Genomic DNA, 20,752 nt, shown 5'->3' on the forward strand with positions numbered 1-20,752 from the left:
AAACGTTTTTCCCGCACCCCGATGTCTTTTACTTTGCAATAAAAACTAGGCCAAATTGCTTTGTAAGGTTGGTATTAATTATTAAATGACGTAAGACAGACGGAAACGTCAATTCACTTTAAACAAAATGGACGTTTACTTATTATTAATCGTTTACAAATTAGGGAATCAGCAAATAAAGCAGTATCGAATTTGATTCCCTAATTTCAGGTGGCGTCAAAATACTTTTGTCGGAGTTGCTCATTTTGAAAAAAATTATAGTAGAAACAGAAAAACGATAGGAAAAAATTATAGATACTTAATTTAGTAATCAATCAGTGTGGAAAGTGCTACCAACCCAGTAGTGAAAAAGTGACTAATGTTAATGTTTTTAATTTTATTTTTAAATATTTTTTAGTTATTTGTTACAAAAAATGCTTGCTGTACTTACATAACTTTTTCGGGAAGATATTTCCCGCGTGAGCATTTCCCTTCCTACAGTCATGCTGCGTTACAGTTGGTTGCAAAAAAAAAAACGGCAACTGTCAGAAACAAATTGACACATTTTCACAATTTTTTCTTGGTGTGAAACCTTCTTACGAGATAGAATTATGGTGAAATTTCAGACATTTAAAAAAATTATTTGACAGAAATTGTCAAGCAGACAAATTTACATTAGGAAAATTTTCATTTCCCGTTTTTTTTGCAACCAACTGTACAACGAATAATGGCTTTTATCAGTAAAGTTTCCATCTTGACAGTGTCGTTAAAATCACTTCGAACTCAACCTACAAACTGATCTTTTATTGCAGAATCACCAAAAAATTAGCTCCATTAGCTCGTGCCATTAGTACAACAATGCTTTTCCTTTGGCTCAGTCAGTTTGTGACTAGCCTTGACATGCTTTTACGCCGAGCTGAATCAAGCTCCGACGCGACTTTCTCACATCGCAACGTATTTGTTCGCACGTTGTAAAACATTTAGTGCAATAAAAAAAATCGATGTGGAGGCCGTTGGTCATAAAATCGCGCTTTCAAAAAACCACTATTTGTCCCAAATGTTGTCTCGTTTTACAAAACTATCAATATTTGGAGACAATTTAGCGCAAGTTAAACCAAACAAAGTTGATCTTGTTTATTGCAATTATATCTACAACTGAGACGCGTTTCTTGTCTCTCGACAGAAAAATTGTTCAATCAAAAATTCACACTTCGGGAGTCAACAATTTTAACATTTGTGATTTATAAACTTTACAAGTGCAGCAATTGACTCGATCAGATTCTTCTGGAGTCAATATTATCTTTATGCTAAATTTAATATAATAATGTAATGTACATACTTTACATTTTGTTTGTGGTCTGATAACGAGGTATAAGAGACTAGGTAACCTTGGCTCCCGTTAGTTGGTTGTTTGGTGTCGTTTCGGAAATGTTCTTCTGAAAATGGATAAAATTCTTTTTGGATTTTGTGTGGTTGTGGTCGCTGGGGACTTACTTGCTGATGCGCAACAAAACCAGTAAGTAAATTTTTTTGGGAAAGTCAAAAAACTAGCACAAGTTATCACAGTTTACTTAATAAAGCAACCTAGAGTTTGTCATTATGATTTATAAAAACGTTTCACAATTTGTGGAACAACAGCCAAAATGTACTCGTCACTCAAGGATCCATCCTTGGACCATTTCTATTTCGCAGAACTGACGAGACCATCACCACGTCAATCCCTCCACCGACGGAATCCTTGCAGCAGACGCAACCCCTGTCCCGTCGACCCTCCCCCAAATCCACTCCGGTTTTGGCGGACCCCAACTACATGCCCCAGACCACGACGGCTCAGCCTCCCCCGCCTGACCACTCTTGTCCCCTTCTGCAGCCGAACATGGACTCCCTCACGCAAGAGCAATTCGTCGCGAAGCTGACAGACGGCTGTCGCTACGACAAGCTGACCAAACCTCCGAGTCCCAAAGCTCTGCCGGTTAACATGCAGATAGACCTGACTCATATTGAATCTGCGGATCAGTTGCAATTCAAAGCGCACATGTTGGTGCAGTACTTGTACAGGGACATTCGACTGATGTACGAGGGATTGTCGCCGAAGAGGACAAATCTGTTGGGGGAGGAACTCCTTAGGAACAAAATCTGGGTGCCCCACATCATGATACGGAACGAGAAGGACACCACGATTATGGGAATCGACGGGAAAGACGTGTTCATCTCGATCAATCCTAAAGGATATGTGGTGTACTCGTACAGACTGACCGCGACTTTCTACTGCTGGATGAATCTGCAAAAATTCCCGTTCGACTCTCAAGAGTGCAATTTGAAATGGAACAGCTGTAAGACAACTGTCTGATGTTGAAACCTTGACTGGGGAGATTTTTCAGGGACTTACAACTCCACCAATCTGGTACTCCACTGGGACAAAGACGATCCTGTCAAACTAGCCCACAACTTACATTTGACAGAATTCATACTCAGCGGAACGTGGACCGAAGAAAACGAAGTTCCCGCGTCATTCAATAAAGGAGCTTTCGGTAACTTCGTACCACTCCTACCAACTCAAATCTGATCGACTCTTTCAGTTGGCAACTTCAGTCAACTGATTTTCAGATTTAAGCTGACCCGCGAGGTGGGTTTCTACATAATGGACTACTTCCTACCCTCGATCCTCCTCGTGGTGATTTCGTGGGTCACCTTTTGGTTGCAAGCGGACGCCGCACCCCCGCGCGTCACTTTAGGCACAGCCACCATGCTGGCCTTCATTACTTTGAACGGGGGCCTCACCAAGAACCTCCCCAAAGTGTCTTACATCAAAGCCAGTGAGATCTGGTTCCTGGCATGTGCCTGCTTCATATTTTGCTCCATGGCGGAGTTCGCTTTCGTCAACGTGATCTGGAGGAGGAAGTGGGTTCAAGTTGGAGGTCAATATTTATCAGTAATTTCATAATTTGCAGGAAACATGTCGAGATGAAGAAGCAGAGTGGTAAACATATATTGAAAGGAGCGCTGACGCCGAATCTGGCGAGGAAACAGCTGAGGAAGGAGTCTAGCAACAGTTTGTACAAAGCCCGGTCCTGTTCCAGTTTGGATGGGAGCGACACCGCAAGCAACTCCCAAGCTAATTACTTGACAGTGCACGTCAGTGGTTTAACAGTTTGTATTTGTCGTGCAATTCCAATCGGAAATTTAAATGGCCGCGCAAGTTGCAGGCGATAAAATTTTATGTCGTGGTTGGGGAAGCGCAAATACATTAAAAATACGGAAATTGAACTTACAATTAATTTCTAAATACGGTACTTACGTGTTTGCACAAAAACCAGAAACAGTCACGAACTGGTAAAAAATGCACCGTTCGAAACACGCCATTTGACATTTAGGGACATTTTAGCGGTACCAACTTGTATTCGCGAAATAACCAGATTGTAACTAAACATGAATAATTACGCCTCGGATTAATTCCATATTTAGTTATTGTTATTAGCAATATAAGAGCAAATGTCATTTACTTTTGGCAAATTAGGAAATTTCTGATGGAAATGAGACGAATTCGTAGGGACAATTGGCAATGACGTCGGCTGTCTGTCACCAGTGGCGTACGAAAATTGTTAGGTTAAATTAATTTCGGTAATTAATGTATTTTTATTTGAATGCAGAGTTTTCCGAGTAATTTGAAGGTGCCGACCATCACGACCCAGAGCCAGGACGACCTCGTCGAGAGCGAGGACAGCACCTCCGTGAAAATCCCCCCCGACAGCAATTCCAACTCGCAAGAGCCCCAAAAGTGGCACACGATGACTCCGCACGAAGTGGCCAACTGGATCGACAAGAAATCGAGAATCGTTTTCCCCGTCAGCTTCCTCATCTTCAACATCTTCTACTGGTCGTTCGTGTACCTCGTTTGATCTCTACAATAGAGGCGTGACGTTCTAGTCTTAGAGTCTATAAATTTGCTACTTTATTTAAACCTGTCTTTTATAGAAGTTGTTTTATTTAATCACTACCAAAGATACAATAAAAATAATTTTTCGTAAAACTGTGCGTTCAGATCCCTTCACCTATCCTGTCCTCGCTGATGGCCCTCCTGACGCCTTGCTTTCTACAAAACGAGACACAAGTTTATTTCTGTCGAAACATGTCAGCCAGTTTACGTCGAGCTACGCGGCAGTCTCATCGGAGGACTCGGCGGTAAAGGAGGAAGCCTCATCGGAGCCCCAGGCCTCGACACTATCTGCCCCATCACCCTGTCGATGCTCTCGTCGTTGAGGGTTGGTAAGGCCGGAATGTCGTCCGAATCGGCTGACGACGGTGGTGACGGACCGCTCCCCTCGCTCCCGCTCATCTCCCCGGTGGCGGTGCGCCGAAAAATCGGATCACTGTAACTGTCCCACATTTACTAAACAACCCCACCACCTGATCCACTCACATTTTGCTGATCGGTGGCAATTTCTCGCTGCTGGTGGGGGTCAAGTCGGTGTAAGTGGCCGCGTGAATCTCCTGTTGGTAGCACTGGTATAGTTCTTGCAAGTCGGGCGGCAACTTGATTCTACCCTCTGCAACAAACGACACTAGTACCAATTCCGCGAGCGAAAGTCACTAACCTTCGATCAGTTGGCGTTGTCTCGTGATTATCTCTTCGCAGAGTTGTCGCTGTCTGTCGTAGCGCAAAATGAGGAGGTCTCTGCGGCGGAGCTCGTGTTGTCTGACCAGTCGCTCCGACTGGAGCGCCATCTTGTCGGCTTCCAGTTCGTGGACTCGACACATCAAAGCCAAGATCTCGCGTTCATCGTCAGAAGACAACAACGAAGGGAGTTTCTGCAAGTTTGCAAGTGACACAAGGCTACCTACCGGTCAGTCGTGCTACTTACATCTTCCAAAGCAACTCCTCTTTGGCGACACACCTCCAGCTTCTGCTCTATGTGCGTCCTAAGCTCCGACCACCTCTCTTGCTCCCTTTCTATGTCCGCGAGCTCCCCCCACGCCTGTTGCACCGCCGTCTCGCCCTCCACCTCCAACTCCGGATCGTCCTCCTCCTGCTCTTGTTCATTCCCCGCCGACCTGAACCCGTCGGCCGTGACCAGCTTCCTTCTCCTGATGCTCTGCTGCGTCCTCGCCCGCGACTCGTTCACGTTGTTCTTGTACAACTTGTTGTTCCTCGACTCCCAGTGCGATATGATCAGGTGCTGCCTCTCCGCCTCCATCCCCAAGCCCAGCAGGTGTGAGTCGATCTCCATCAGCTTCCTCCGCAGCTTCATCTGCGTCTTGAACGTCTCCACGATCTGCTCCCTCAGCTTCTTCACCTCGTTGCTGCGCTCCTCCGCGTTCATCCTGCGGATGTCCGCCGAGCGGGGCCTCTCCTCGTTCATCTTCTGCTGCAGCCGCGAGATCTCGTCCCTCAGCTCGTTGATGACGGTCTGGTACTGAGTCACATGGTACGACACGTCGAACACGTTGCGTTCGGCTTTGGTCGAGATGTTGTTGGCTCTGTCGGCGTAAATTAGAGTGTTCCTGGACTCGTCTTTTTGGCTGGCGCTGGGTGACACGTGGGCGATCATCACCGTGCGACAGTTGCCGCTCAGCGCCTCCTTCAGCAAGCGGGTCAGCTTGGAGTCGCGGTAGTTCACGTATCTGGCGCCGCCGCTGAGTGCGTTGATGCAGTTTCCCAAAGCGAGAAGGGAGCGGTTGATGTGGGCGCCTTCTTGGAGACGCTTGCCGCGGTTTTTCGTCTTGTTGGCTCGCTCGGAGCCCGCCAGGTCGATCATGAAGAGTCGCCCCTGTTTTATCCGCATGCGGAGGTGCTCCTTCTTGTCGAGAGGTACGCTGTGTTTGACTGTCACGCTCAAGAGGGCGTGGCTGCGTGAAGATGTTTTGTTCATGGCGGTCGGTTCGATTGTTCGAGCTTTGTTGCCCTTTTGTAACAGCTGCATCACCTTGAAAGGAGCGGAGAATTATCTTCGATCAAACATTTATCTAGGTGGATCATTACCAACATAATAACAACGGAAACATAATGAAATATGCATTAATGAGAACATAATAGCAGAGCGTGTCGCCCTTCTACTTGCTTAGGAAAATCATTAAATCAACAAACTAGAACAACTACGACTCTAGATCATGTAAAAATTGTACAAGCGGAAACTAACTTCATTCGTTGATGTTGTTGATATCTCTTGAAGACCAGCCACCTGGATGTTTCTCCCTCTGGAATCTTCTCGCAGCTCTAGGTAGCCCGACGAAGGATTCAAAAGGTCTCGGATTTGTTCATTATAAAGCTCCAAATAAGACATCGACACCTGCATTGCAATACTATTATTATTACACGAAATGATGGGTTAAACTGTTCATAATAGTTATTTATGCATTAAGGGCGTAAGAGGGCTTTTATGGTCTGAGGTGAAGGCCATAAAAGCCAGTTCACGCCCGCAGTACATACACTATTTTATGCACGATTAAGACCTAAAACCCTAACATTTAACAAAAATTAATAAATAAATGTCTGCCCACACCACGGGATGTTTCCATCGCGTAGTGCTCCCGTCAAATTTTTAGTTTTGCGCGTAACCTTGGGAACAGTGAAAACACCAGTAGCCATTATGCCAATTGCAATTTTCGGTTATAAATTCATTAACGAAATGATAAACGAGGATGAGAAAGCGGCAGAAATGAGTGTCCAGTATCGACTAATCCCCATTTGGGATTAGGTAATTTAAGTTAAGTTGCAATTTTTTTCCTAATTTCACCAAAAATGTTTGTGACTTTTATTTGACATATCTTTATGGCCCACGGGCATAAAGTGATCCGTGGGCCATAGAGAGACGTTTATGTCAAGAAAATTTGTGCATAATTGTCAAATTATAATAGAATCGTGCATAAACTGCTTTTATTTATGTATCGGAAACGTCAGTTGCAAGTAAAGGTCAAATGTTTTCTTGTTTAAAATGCACTAATGAGATTTGACTGATTTTATATTAATGCAAATACATTCCAGTCACGGTCATTCAATATCAATTTATAATGAAACTGACTGAGACTGTATCTAATGCGAAAATAATCAATTGATACTTTTGTCAATATGATTTTACGTTTACCCCTTTCAAATCATCAAATTTTAAATGATAACTAAAGTCCATTCAAAAATCAAAAAACCACCAACGTTGCATTTTCCTCGATAATTACTATCGGCAACGCTGTCTAGTGTAAAATTTGGTGAGACTTGTAATTTTGAGGTTAAATGTTTATTAAGCTTCTTGTTTTTCTGGGCATGTTTAAGTAAAAATAATAAGAATCAATAAATAAATGAAACGTGCTGCTAATAAAACAATATGAACGAAATTCAAAGCAATTGAATTTTATTTTGAATCAAATAAATGTCATAATTTATACTCGTAGTCACCAACATAAAGTTCATTCACGTTGGATTTTCCCTGTCAAATTGTTGTCATGTTGCAAACCTGCTCCTTTCCTAGTAATTTTCACATTATCGTGTTGGAAAGATTTGACGTCTTTAATTTCGAGTGTTAGTTTGAGGTGTGAAATAAAGTCACAGGTTTTTTAATAAAATTCTATTCGTGTCCTATTCCTGGGTAATTTTACCATAGCGGAAAGAAAAAGAAGGTTTTATTAACAGCTAATTTGAAAATTGCGTTAATTAAATGTAGCCAAGAACTGAAAAATCCCTATCAAGTTGACTTGTTGACAGCGAATAACATAACCTCTACTCTACAGTCTACGCATGACATGGTTTTGGTTACTTTATCAGGCCGTATTGGCGACATACACAGCTAAAATATTATTGAAGGAAAAATTACACTGCCAAAAAATTAAATAATTTGACCTTGACGAGGAAAATCCAACGTGAATGAACTATACGAGTAGTATGAAAAAACAACTACCTTGGGTTTTTTAAATTTTACCAACCTAAAGCAACAGGTGGTGGTTTTTTGATTTTTGAATGGACTTTACGATTTATTAAAGTCTACTACAACCAATATGTAACTCTTCCTTCGTGACAATTCTGTCTCCGTGTGGCGCCTCTAGCGGCAAAATCCTTCACAGCCTGTGGATAGAAAATGCATAAACAACTGAAATCTACGTTTCACTGCAGTTCGATTGATTTGTTAACAAAACACAATCCCCATTAAATATGAGTAAGTACGAATGTTGATTTTTCGTGGAATCGATTTAAATGACACACCTGAATAGGTCATCTGTTCACTACAATTTATAATTCATTTGTTCGACAGTATCGCATATCTGTTCGTCTAATGATTGGAAAGTTATGACGGCGACGTCTATTTATACGACATAATACTCTTCCACCCTTAATTGTCGCGACTACAATAGAAGGATTGTGACGTTAGCACAGACAGGAAGTTTGGAGGCACTTATAAATGCTAACAAGTTGTTAGCTGCTTTGTAAAAATTAAATCAGATGGTGTTGATTTATGCGGTGGTGCGCATTGCGAAGCAGTTGTAGTTACTTTGCCGATAGGGATCTTGGAACTCTCTCATTTCACCTTCCGACATGACAACAACAAAGTTTTCGAGATGGTCAGTGGTCACGCCAAGTTATGTTACAAGGATGCGGTTTAAGGTTTTTGTCAGAGTAATCGGCACGATTTGTTGCCGTTCTAGTCAGGAAAGATTCCTGTTTGGGGTAGGTTGCCGAATCTCAAGGATAATTTCGATCAAACACGTCACACATTCAAGGTTATAAATTATAATACGATATACAACGTGTCTCAGAAATATGTAACCAGTGACAGGTCTCGTGAAGAACAACAAATTTTCATCTCATAAATTAACGAGCTGTCTATTTACTCGTCTTTTCTAGATATTTGATCCAATAACAGTGGTCGTGAAATAACAGTTTTTGTAAAATCAGCGCAAAACATTGTGTTCTTAGAATAAAGTTTTTTCGCTCTGCGGCCGAGGTAGACGTAAGAGGATTAAATTTTTAGTCAGTTTTATGCGACTCCAAAAGGCAGGTGTTTAGGTGTTGATTCTGTGATTTAAGTAAAAATTTTGTGAAAATGGCACGTTTATTTTCGAATAGTGAATACATAGATATTGTGTTGGTGTATGGTGAAGTGTGTGGGAGTGCTCCTCGAGTCCAGAGAATTTCCGTGCGACTTGGTATATTCGATCCCAATTGATGCAATTGAAGTTTAAAGGCTCCACATCCTCTCACGAAAAATCAACTTTAAAGCAATGCTTGTCTTTTGGTTGGTTAGTAGGAATGCTAGAAAAAGTGGAAGAAAATCATTTCGTCGGCGCCTTCAGTATTGAACACTTCTTGTAATGATTAGTGATTACTCTCATTACTTCATGAGACTTTTTTCGGATTAATACACTAATTTTAGGAGACATTTTGTCATCATTTTAGGTATGGGCGATTCATTAAAGTCAGCTAAAAATAATAATTATTAAAATTGTTTTCATTTAATATCTACCATATGATTCCCTTTTTTCTCCTCCACTCTTATCATTATAGGTCACAGCAACGGGTGCAATAATTAGCCGTTGTTAGCAAAAAACAAGTGAAAGTTTTCTTCCATTTGTTTTTTATTCTTTGCTTATAAGCATCGGCGAAGCAAGTAATCCCCATAGGCGGGTAACGAACTTTGTGTCAAATCTTTCAAAAATTTTAATTGTATAACTTCAAGGTTTAGGAAAAAAATACATGTACGTATTTAAATATATTGTTGCTATTAAGGAGTTATATTACCAGTTAAAATTAATGTACTTATTTCTGAGACACGTTGTAAATAAACCGAAGACGTTTGAAAGAAATCTTGAAGGACGTGTCATGCAGTAGTACACAAGGGTTCGCATCCTTATCGAACTGATCCATCACAACGTTTACATTTCTGTAAATGGTTCTTAAACGTGCTATATAATGATGACAATGTTTTAGAATTAAGTTTTTGTTTTTACGGATGAGGCTTGGTTTTGTAGACGAGCCCTTGTTTTTTATACCAAGATTATTTAATACTAGGTTATGTATTTAAAAGAGAAGCTACGCTATTCTCGATAGTTTCTCTTATGGTCACAATCCAAACATAATAGAAAATTTTTGTGCAGTTGTATCCTTGAACCTACACCTAGACCCGCGTCGCCATTTAAATAATAAATTATCATAATTCCTGTTTTGAATCAGTCGGAATTGCATTAAACACGCGACGTCGAAGTAACGTCAATGAACAATCAACATTATCAGCTTATTCCATTACATTCCAATCAATTATTTAAGTAAGGAAAATTTGTGCAATCGATAGCGTCGCCACAAAAAAATTTGGTTCCATAATTTACCTGAACGTCAGTGTTAAGTTACGTTCAATTACCGACTCCTCCGGTCTTGTCTTCATCCGGAATTCATGAAGACATTTCGTATTTCGTTGCTCGTCTAAATTTAAATGTCAAAAACGACGCGACCTGGCGGCTGATTCTACAACTACAAATGTCGACAGTTACATCGCAACGTGACAGTTGTTTACTTTTTAATTCGCTTAAATAATTAAACACTTACGTTGATAAAGTCACATTTTTGGCGGCAAATAGAAACGTTCAAATTCTGCTTCCCGTCTGACACACAAATTAGCCCCAAGGGTCAAACGCGTGGGTTCCGGACATTTCGATTGTATTGATCATGTGAACTTTTGCTCTTAATTATTTTTATAAGCTTCACTTACAGAATATTGATCCTGTTTGCCTTTCACCTCTTCGAAGATGTCGTTGAGGGCACGCACCATGATTCCGGGTTGGGATGAGTCACCCACCATGGTGTGGGTTTTACCCGCGCCGGTGGCGCCGTAAGCGAAAACTGTCGCATTGTAACTGAAACAAAACAGAATCGTGTGACATGTGACCGATCTGGTTGAGGAGATTGGCGAGCACGAATTAAGAGCTATACATTCATAATTGCCCAGTAGATTGTCAACTTTTCAATAATGCATGATGGTGTAATGTTGTGACATCCATTGTTTGGCTGTCGTGAGCGACGTCGCGGTTTAGTTTGTATCGCTTCCGGAATACTTTGTTCAAAGTGGACTGACAAAAGAAACCGCACTGAAATAATTTATACAGCTATGAATATCGAAAGTTTTGTTTTTTGATGTAGTAGTCACCAAACGTCACTCACCAAACGCATTACGGAAGGGTTACACGAGGATAAATCGATACCTATAGAATTATTTAATAGGATAATAGAATTTTAGTGGTCTAATTGTGAACCACGATGTGAACTATTTGTAGATGTCAATCTGACAGCTGTCATTTAACTGTCAAAATATAACTTAAAATACAACAGCATTTTTCAAGTTTTTTTGTTTGATTTCACATTTGTTATCCAAAACCAATCTAGAATTCTCTAGAACATATTTTATTTTATCAATTATTCACTAAATCACCCAATAAGTAAAAAGAATTGTTTATTTATTAAAACATCTTTCAGCTGTCTGTCTAAAATGTTTTTTTTGTTCGACACTGTCAGAATTTGAAAATTTTCTCCTGTGTGAACGGATTTTGATATACTCCATACTCTGATAGATTGCACGTTTTTTGACAGAAGACAGACACAGAAACTGGTTTGGCGGGAATTAATCTGCAGGGATACAACGGTTTTCTACACAACGTGAAACAATTGAGCTGGAGAGTTTAGTATTTTTCACTGCTTTATGTTTTGGAACTAGAATTTAAAAACGTGCAATCTATCACCGTACGGAGTATACATGTCACAGCGATTTGGAGCTCGTCGAACAGAAAAATGTCGTCTTTAAGCCGTTCGTGTGTAAATTAACCTCTTTATGGCACTCGTGGGCCCTGAAAAAGCTATCCGTTTCACTCGTGTTTTAAACTAGTCCGTTTTAAACTGGCCCACTCATGCCATAAAGGGCCCAATTTACACACGAACTCGTTAAATAATATATTATTTGGGTTTGCCAAATTTTGAAAAAAAAAATTGAGATGGTTTGTTGAGAAAATGTTGCCATGTGCCTAAATATATCTAAGTTCATACCATAAATGAAACCATTAAAAATGTCTTGAGACACGCGACATGAAATATTGCTTTCTTCAATGACTATTTTGTCCGTATACGCTTTTATGTAAACAGTGTCACTGTTACTGGCTTATTCATTGATTGGTGTTGTCAATAAATCGACCAAAAAAAAAAAAACACACAATAAACATATAAAATTACATCTATTACAAACATCAGTTATTCATGTGCTGAACTTATACGAGTTTACGTTTTCATAAACTCGTGATCAATATTTATTATCATAAGTGTACATTTATCAGGCCGCAATAAAATATAAAACCCTTAATAAAGAAATAAAAATAAACATACTCGTCATGACATATAATTATATTAACTATATTTTTCAGGAAGCTTGCAGTTAACTTGAGAAAATGAAACTTGGTAGCAGTGACAAAATCAAAGTTGGCAGCAATGATAAACTCAAAGTTGCAACCAATGCCTAAATAGCACGTCTGAAAATCAATAAATAAAAAACAGATCTGATTTTTTTTGTATCGAGCGATCAAATTAATTTGTAATGGATTTGAATCCTTATGTCTTTTGCGATTGATATGTCGAGATCTAATCTAATCTGTGTTTCAAGCTGTATTTATTGGAGCGTCCAGTTCAACTAACGACATGCGCTTTCGGATTCATGGATAACTCGATTACAAATTAATTTGATAGCTCTTTACTTTTTCGCCTTGTTTGATTTTATTTATGGAAATTCGGCTTAAAGTACGATTTCCGATGCGGAACACTAATTCAAAGTAAGCTTATGGCCCCACTTAAACCATTTCACGGTGCTTACTGATGATTTGTGAACTTAATGAACAGTAAATCAAATTTCGTGCTGAGAGTAATTAATAATTTTCCAAAACAATTTAACTGGAGGAATTTTTAATGCAGCTCAGTCCAGATGCAGATAATTCGCCTTCAGAGTGTTTGATCGCGTGCCGCGCAAATTTCGTGACTGATCACTGCTGAAAAATAATGCTGTGAAAAATTTAAATTTGGGGATATTTCCTGCAAAGGCCTTGAGCGGATATCATTTGAATCAAATTTGCAAAAAATATTTATGCTAATGACAGATGACAGATAGGTAGGGATTTTTGTGTCAGTGCCAACTTAAAAAAAATGACAGTTGGTCAACACGCTAAAGTGTGACAAATTTAATCTCCAACGTTCTTGTTTCTCAACTAAAAAAAATAAAATAATTCCAAACTGATAAAAATGCTCGAGATGAAACTGTGTTTGTGTTTTAGCGGAATTGCTTCATACCAACCTAATAAAATTTCACCGTAAATTTACAGTTTCATTCTTTTGCGACAGTCGTGTCGTGAACACACTTTAATTGAAAAATTATATAATCCGGAGTTGGATTTTTCTTTCAATGGAGTAGTATACACACTAGTCATTATCTGACCAATTTAGATGGTTGCGTGGTCAAGCCGCGTTTCTTGCGATAAGTTTAATGACGTCACGAATTCGTAATCTCTGACGTCAAAACTGTCAAACTGGCCAAATTTAGTTTTACACTTTCGTGTAAAATACACTAATTAAGAAAAATCGTGATAAAATATAAACACTTTCCTCTTGGGACAATCGATACAACTTCATTTAAGAATTTTCACGAACCCAACCGTACCGTTCCACACTATTTACCCCTAGAATTATTACTGGCAGCTGGTGCATATTTAATTAACGTTGTCATTAATATTAACCAAGATAATCAATCAGCAACTTGGCACTTTGACTATCTCAGGCACCCCATGAATATTTTACCGCCCCCGTTCCTTTGTCTTTAATTAATGATTAACCACTTTCGTGACGTCAAGACATCTTTTAACCTACAGCAGCTCAAGACTTGGAAAATGGTGGATGCGCCGGGACACCAGCTCTCTCAAAGTTTCCCCCACGCATTTGTGGTAACAGTTTCTTAATGCTTGATTGGTTATCCGTTGATCAGTTAGCAAAAAACGTTTTTCATTTTTAAGAGCCTCGACTCACGCCAGTTTCAATGCCAATTTTGCATAAATTTTTGGGCGATTTGAAAATGTGTGTCGAGATACGATCTTGCAGCGCCGGTAAACTACGCAACAGATCGCACAACGAGGTCTTGATGTGGGAGACGTGACGTGGATATGCAAGGCTTAACCTTTGATTCTTGGGGATTTTGTCGATTTGTGAGGTTGACAAACGAACAAAAAGGTCAAGCTTTGGTGTGAATTATAAATAGCAGAAAGAATTGAGAGTACGTTTCATTTCTAATAATAAATTGAAAAGTAAAGCAGGACGTAGACGAGAATAGGAATAAACTTTCAAATGCTCCTTCGCGTGTACTATTTGTAAGAAAATTATAATTCTTTCGTAAATTGTAGATCTTTTGTTAGTTATGAATGGTACACTGGATTCTTATTATAACTTTTATTTTTTATGGAGAACAAGTGAAAAACCATCAAATTGTACAGGGTCATTATAAATGATTGTCCCATCGCAATTGGCGTTGAAAACCCACACAAATTTGGGATGTGCCGCTAGCTTCGCAACGTTAGACAAATTTACACTACCTCCAGCAGCGCTACCTATCGGGGATGCTAGTCTCACTCATGTTATAAAGCTTGCGGCACATTCAACTACGTCACCAACGCCTACTGCGATGAGACAATAATTTATAATGACCCCGTAGCTGTTTAGCAAATTTAGTAGGTGGAAAATTAAATAAACATGGATTAGGAATTTTATTATAGAACTGAATTGAACCAAAGAAGGCGACAATAATTTAAAACATTGTTTACTTTTATAAACAATTTGTTACAACTGATTTGCAGTAAATATTTATAGAATATATCATTTTACAAATTGTATACATTCAGAGCATATTTAGATGTGTTTCAATTAATTGTTGCTAAACTGGGGCAAACTGACGGATTATGCAAGTCACGTGAAATTGGAATATTTCGCGGCGCACTTTTAAACGTCTCCAATCTTTAAACTATACAACGTGTCTCAGAAATAAGTATATTAATTTTAACCAGTGACAGTTCTCGTAAAGAACAATAAAATTTGTATGTATAATTTTTTCGAAATATAATTTTCATTTCAGTATTTTTCCCTCCCATAAATTAACGAGCTGTCTATTTACTCGCATTTTCTAGTTATTTGACCCAATGACAGTGACCGTGAAATAATACTTTTTGTAAAATGAACGCAAAACATTGTTTTTAGAATACAGTTTTTCCGCTTTGCGGCCGAGGTGTAGTTTTTAGTTAGTTTTGTCCCACTCCACAAGGCAGGTGTTTACGTCTTGATTCTGTGATTAAAGCAAAAACTTTGTAAAAATTCCGTGCTACTTCTTGTGGGGGTACATGAAAGACTTGGTATATTCGATCCCAACTGACAACTGATGTTTTAAGAAAACGGGTGGAAAATGCTGCCACAACAATTCGCAATAACAGAGGAATGCTGGAAAGAGTGGAAGAATCATTTCGTCGGCGCCTTCATTATTGTATTGACAATAACGGCGGTCACTTTGAACATTTCTTGTAATGAGTAGTGATTACTCTGATTACTTCGTGAGAATTTTTACGGATTAATACACTAATTTTAGGAGACATTTTGTCATTATTTGGATATGGGCGATTCATTAGGGTCAGTTTAAAATACATATTTATTTATTATTAAAATGGTTTTCATTTAATATCTACCATATGATTCTCTTTTTTCCGTTCCACCCTTATCATTATAGGTTACAGCAACGAGCGTAGCAATTAGCTGCTGTTCGCAAGAAACAAGTGAAAGTTTTCTTGCATTTGTTTTTTGTTCTTTGCTTATCGGCATCGGCGAAGCAAGTAATCCCCATAGGCGGGTAACGAAATTTGTGCCAAATCTTTCAATAATTTTAATTGGATAACTATAAGGTTAGTAGTTTATTTAACGAGTTCGTGTGTAATTTGGCTCGTGGACCTTTAAGACTCTCGTTTCACTCGAGTTTTAAACTGGCTCACTCATGCCAAAAAAAAACCCAAATTACACAAGAACGAGTTGAATACAACGTTTTTTTGTTCGACGAGCCCCCCAAAGGCTCCAAATCGCTGAAAATCTTTAAAATTAGCTTGACGTTTCGTTTTGACAAGTTGTCAAATTTATCAAAATCCGTTCACACAGGAGAAAAATCTTAAATTCTGACAGTGTCGAACAAAAAATATATTTAAATATATTATTGCTATTAACTAGTTCTATTACCAGTTAAAATTAATGTACTGTCGCGAGCAAAAAAAACTGCTCGTCAAAATCATACTCTGACACAATGGAAAATGCTCCACTGTAAAACGGTAGTAAATATCATATTCATAACCTATCATCATGTTGTATGACACTAATTGTCATTTTTTTCTCATTTTTTTTTGACACCTTTTTGACATGGGCATAATCAGACAGGGAAATTTTTTAAATTTGTGACAATCTAACCAAATTTTGAAGTGACATTGACGACCAGAATTTTTTGCTCGCGACAGTACTTATTTCTGAGACACGTTGTATAACAGCTACCATATGAGCATATGACGTCCTTGACCGTATAGTAGAAAATTTTTTGCTCAACAAAAAACATTCTTTACAATTTTGGTCAATCTGCTTCAGTTTACGATACGAAGACGAAAAAATGAGCGAAAACATAATTTTAAAAACATTAATAATTTATATAAACTGTCCTGAGTATTTCCTCGTGTTAAAATGTAGGTACACTAGGATCTAATAAACCTATTTGTACCAAACATATGTTTCTTTTATTCTCTTAGTATACAGTGCGTTTTTTTAACTGTTGCCATAGGGAATTGCATGGTAAAACTTAATCTTGATCTGTAATCCGTGGTGCGTTCATAATCGACTCTTCAACGCCTACTTTGAGGATAAATTTAAATGAACACCCGATATGTTTCTTCAATAAAATTTTAGTCGATTGAATAAACGAAATGTACTAGTCTTAATTATTCATACATTTTTTATTTATTTTAAGTCACATTATCTAAACGCCCTCTTGTTTATAGGCAACCCAATATTGACGTCAATGTGCCTTTAGTATCGGGTGTTTCATTAAAATTTCACCTCAAAGTTGGCGTTGAAAAGTTGATTGTGAACGCACCATGAATGACGGATCAGCTGTTTAAATTTTACGTTTTTACACGAGTGGTGCGTTTACAATCGACTCTTCAACGCCAACTTTGAGGTGAAATTTAAAAAAACACCCGATATACAGGCTGATTCACGTAGCCCGTTCATTAGAAACTTTTTAATTTCCCAAAATCATATTAATATTGGTAGTTGACTATAATCGACTACTCCAAGTTCAAATGAAATATTTTCAAAATGGCGGCGCTTCCGGAAATACCGGAAATCGATGCCATCTTTGTTTTTTTTAAATAGACAGGCCCCATTTTGACTTCACATTTCGATTCTACGTTAACTTCTGAGTTTAGTACGTCTTTTTGTCAATACTTATCTGTCATCGTTTTTGACCTACATATTATGTCATCTTTTTTGCAAAAAAGTGAGGTTGCAGGGCTTCATTAAAAAATTTATAATTCCCGAACCATCAGAAATAAATAATTTATTTTTACTTTACTGACTTGCCAAAGATTTGGCTGCTTTTTTGCGCTATCAGCGACATTTTTTTTTATTTCATACGCCTACTGCAATTTTTAAAAATTGATAATCAAAAAATGTCGAACACTTCATTTTTTTAAATGCCAACTACCGTTTCTGATACTAGATATAAATGTAAAATTAAATTTTAAGGCAACTTTTATTAACATTATGTATGCCTATTTGCAACCGTTTCGGCGTAATTTCAATTTTTTGAATAAAATATTCTTTTTAATAAGCAATTGTTTTATTTGAATTTTTATCCAAAAATAGCATTGCAACAAATATTTGATAACAAGAAAACGATAAAAAATAAGCAAATTAACAAAAATATATTTTAATGCAAATGATTTAATTGAAAATATTTTTTTGTTAATTTGCTTATTTTTTATTGTTTCCTTGTTATCTACTGTTTATTGCATGTGATTTTTAAATAAAAATTCAAATAAAACAATTGTTTGATAAAAAAAACAATATTTTCTCAAAAAATCGAAATTACGCCAAAACGGCTGGGAATAGGCTTACGCAATGTTAAGAAAAGTAGGCTGAGAATCAACTTTTACATTTATAATAACTAGTGGCACAAATGGTGGTTGCCATTTAAAAAAATAAAGTTTTTGACATTTTTTGATTTGCAATTTTGAAAAATTTCAGTAGACGTATGAAACATAAAAAAAAATTCACTAATGGCGGAAAAGATCGGCCAGGTCTTTAGGAATTCAACTAAAAAAAATCAATTATTTATTTCCGATGGTTCAAGAGTTATACATTTGTTAATGAAGCCCTGCAACCTCGCTTTTTTGCAAAAAAGATGACATAGGTCAAAAACTATGACAGATAAGTGTTAACAAAAAGACGTTACAAACTCAAAATTTAACGTAGAATCGAAATGTGAAGTCAAAATGAGGCCTTTCTATTTAAAAAAATAAAAATGGTGTCGATTTCCGGAAGTGCCACCATTTTGAAAATATTTCCTTTGAACTTGGAGTAGTCGATTATAGTTAACTACCAATTTTCATATTATGTAATATGATTTGGGGAAATCAGAAAGTTTCTAATGAACGGGCTACGTGAATCAGCCTGTACATATTTACAGTATAGTGCAGATTCACTAGAACTGCAAGTGGCAAATTTCCTCTGCTTCATCCTTTTGACGAAAGAAATATCTTTATTTTACTTTTGTTTTGGTGGATGCGCCGGGGCACTTTTGCTTTTCAGTGCTGACCAACACTCACCCATTGAGCACATCCTTGACGAGGCTGTTAGTCGTCACCTCGTATACCTCTTCTTGCGTCGAGTCCTCACCGAAGACCACGTCGAAGTTGTATTGCTTGTCGTAGCCCCTCTTCTGTCTCAAGACGTCGCTCCTGTCGTTGTCCTCCAGAACAACGTTCTGCAAAACCCAAACCTCAACAAACCACAAATCTCCCATATCTCAGCTCGCGTCAGTAATTATGCAAATGATTCGAAAACACGAACGCTGCAGCGCTACAATTACATTTTTGATTCGGATCTGACGCACGACTTCCCCTCGGACTGATCATTGCATATTTCAAAGAATAAGAGTCGTCGTCTCTGATAACAAACCATTGTGGGTAAAAGTGGATTCGGTACCTTTTTGTTGACGGCGTAAAGGGCGCGTTGGGGTTCGTCGTTCCGCAAGGGCCTAATTCGCACCGCCACCATCAGTCGCTCCGCACTTTTGGTTTGTCTCTTGGACGTATCACTCCCGGAGCTGCTCGGAGTCGTCTCCGGAGTCATTTTGCGGCGGGGAAAAGTAGACCGCGCGGCACGATGGTCTCGACGGTTCTAACGCGATTCCGCCGCGGTATGGTAGCAAGGGTTGCTAGTGGTAACGGCAGTTCAATAATATTTAAATAAGAACATAAAAGCGTTTCACGGGTAATCGGAGTTTGAGAAGTTGCGACAAAAGAAACTGTCAGATACTTGACGGCCCTGAAAAGCCACACTTTCTGATTTATTAATCGAGCCATTCAGAAGTTCAAGTGCGTCGTGATCGATCGGGGTGAACAATTTGCAAATAGTGAAGGTTTTCAAAACAAAGAAGAGTTTTGTTTACAAGAATGGGGGAACAAAAGAATATCAATTAGGGTTGCTTCAGTTTGTTTCTATTGATATGATGAATTGCTGTTATGATGGAGGTCGGAGAGGGTAATTAGTGTGTTGGCAAAAGAAGACCTTGAGAAGGAATGAAGGACGAAGTTATAATGGAAAACGATGAATGGGGCGTTTTAATTGGGCTTAAAGACTTGAAAATTAATTATTGACGCGGGTCGATGCAAATTGAAGCAAATATGTAGAACCGTCAGAAACAATTTATTGTGAGCTTTAACCCGAAATGAAAATTAATGATCTTAACCCTTTGGATTATGATGAATTTCGTGTTTTGTTTTGTCTCAATAAAAATATTGGATGAATTCAATTCAGAAATAGAGACAATTCCGTCCACAAATGCCGTCTTGTGGTTTGGAAGGCAAAAAAAGAGATTTTCAAAATTAAATTTAAGGTATTTTTACTCGGCAACAATAGGTCCTAGGCTAGCTTAGAGGAATTGAACGGTGCAAGAATCGTTGCCGTATCTTCAGTAATAAGCGAGATCCTCTGGAAACCGAAGCAGATTTGGACCCGTCCAAAATTCGACAATTTTCAATAATCTAAAATACGAATCAGACCAAACCAAAGTGTTTTATGTACTAGAACTCGACCATGGAGCTACTAGATATTAATAAGACTAGATCCATGAACTCGACATTGACGCAAAAATCATCGCCTTACAACCGATCGTATAAAAGAACATTTTTTTTAGTTTCTTACGATTTTCTCCATAACAAAAAGAGCAAGGTATTTTTTTTTCGGTTCAAAAGAAGGGCCTTCACGAGAGGAATCTAATGATGATCCATCGCAATATGTTGCTTACTAAGGAAGCTATGACCGTTTAAATTTGTTTCTTAGGCGAAAAAGAGAAAAGTACCTACGACCTGGTTTTCTTCCAGAAACTTTTTGTTGCGAATCTACACACAGACGCCATTTTGTTGACAGGAGTAACTGTGGTCTTTCAAAGTTTTTGAACATTCAGAAAACACGTTTCATTGTGTG

General features: G+C 38.4%; 2 protein-coding genes across 4 annotated transcripts; one reads left to right on the forward strand and one right to left on the reverse strand.

Moving 5' to 3' along the window:
• The first annotated feature begins 1,343 nt into the window (after positions 1–1,343).
• LOC138138875 (pH-sensitive chloride channel 2-like) lies at positions 1,344–4,009 on the forward strand. The gene is made up of 6 exons (XM_069058973.1): positions 1,344–1,495; positions 1,672–2,312; positions 2,361–2,510; positions 2,559–2,880; positions 2,931–3,114; positions 3,630–4,009. The coding sequence occupies exons 1-6, from the start codon at positions 1,422–1,424 to the stop codon at positions 3,876–3,878; spliced, it is 1,620 nt and encodes a 539-aa protein (XP_068915074.1). The 5' UTR covers positions 1,344–1,421; the 3' UTR covers positions 3,879–4,009.
• Positions 3,901–19,454, reverse strand: LOC138138873 (kinesin-like protein KIF19). Of its 3 annotated transcripts, none has more exons than XM_069058971.1 (9): positions 19,250–19,454; positions 18,871–19,028; positions 10,665–10,809; positions 6,117–6,266; positions 4,842–5,903; positions 4,575–4,788; positions 4,400–4,526; positions 4,125–4,349; positions 3,901–4,072 (listed from the first exon to the last, which is right to left on the reverse strand). In XM_069058971.1, exons 1-9 carry the CDS (start codon positions 19,394–19,396, stop codon positions 4,018–4,020), a joined length of 2,283 nt encoding a protein of 760 aa, XP_068915072.1. In that variant the 5' UTR covers positions 19,397–19,454; the 3' UTR covers positions 3,901–4,017. The 3 variants fall into 3 exon arrangements, with proteins under 3 accessions (XP_068915072.1, XP_068915071.1, XP_068915073.1); XM_069058970.1 differs by having other exon boundaries at positions 4,125–4,355; XM_069058972.1 differs by lacking the exons at positions 18,871–19,028; positions 19,250–19,454 and adding an exon at positions 11,114–11,194 and having other exon boundaries at positions 4,125–4,355.
• Positions 19,455–20,752: the final 1,298 nt, after the last annotated feature.

The sequence above is a fragment of the Tenebrio molitor genome, chromosome 9, assembly GCF_963966145.1.
Source record: "Tenebrio molitor chromosome 9, icTenMoli1.1, whole genome shotgun sequence".
In the NCBI taxonomy this organism is placed as follows: Eukaryota; Metazoa; Arthropoda; class Insecta; order Coleoptera; family Tenebrionidae; genus Tenebrio; species Tenebrio molitor.

What these genes read in the sequence shown, in the direction of transcription:
- LOC138138875 (XM_069058973.1), top strand. Translation starts at nt 1,422, where the DNA reads ATGGATAAAATTCTTTTTGGATTTTGTGTGGTTGTGGTCGCTGGGGAC. An exon ending in AACGTGATCTGGAGGAGGAA is followed by an intron (nt 2,881 to 2,930) that starts GTGGGTTCAAGT and finishes CATAATTTGCAG; the next exon opens with GAAACATGTCGAGATGAAGA. An exon ending in CTAATTACTTGACAGTGCAC is followed by an intron (nt 3,115 to 3,629) that starts GTCAGTGGTTTA and finishes ATTTGAATGCAG; the next exon opens with AGTTTTCCGAGTAATTTGAA.
- LOC138138873 (XM_069058970.1), bottom strand. Translation starts at nt 19,396, where the DNA reads ATGACTCCGGAGACGACTCCGAGCAGCTCCGGGAGTGATACGTCCAAG. An exon ending in TTTACGCCGTCAACAAAAAG is followed by an intron (nt 19,029 to 19,249) that starts GTACCGAATCCA and finishes TGGGTTTTGCAG; the next exon opens with AACGTTGTTCTGGAGGACAA. An exon ending in TTGCCACCGATCAGCAAAAT is followed by an intron (nt 4,356 to 4,399) that starts GTGAGTGGATCA and finishes AATGTGGGACAG; the next exon opens with TTACAGTGATCCGATTTTTC.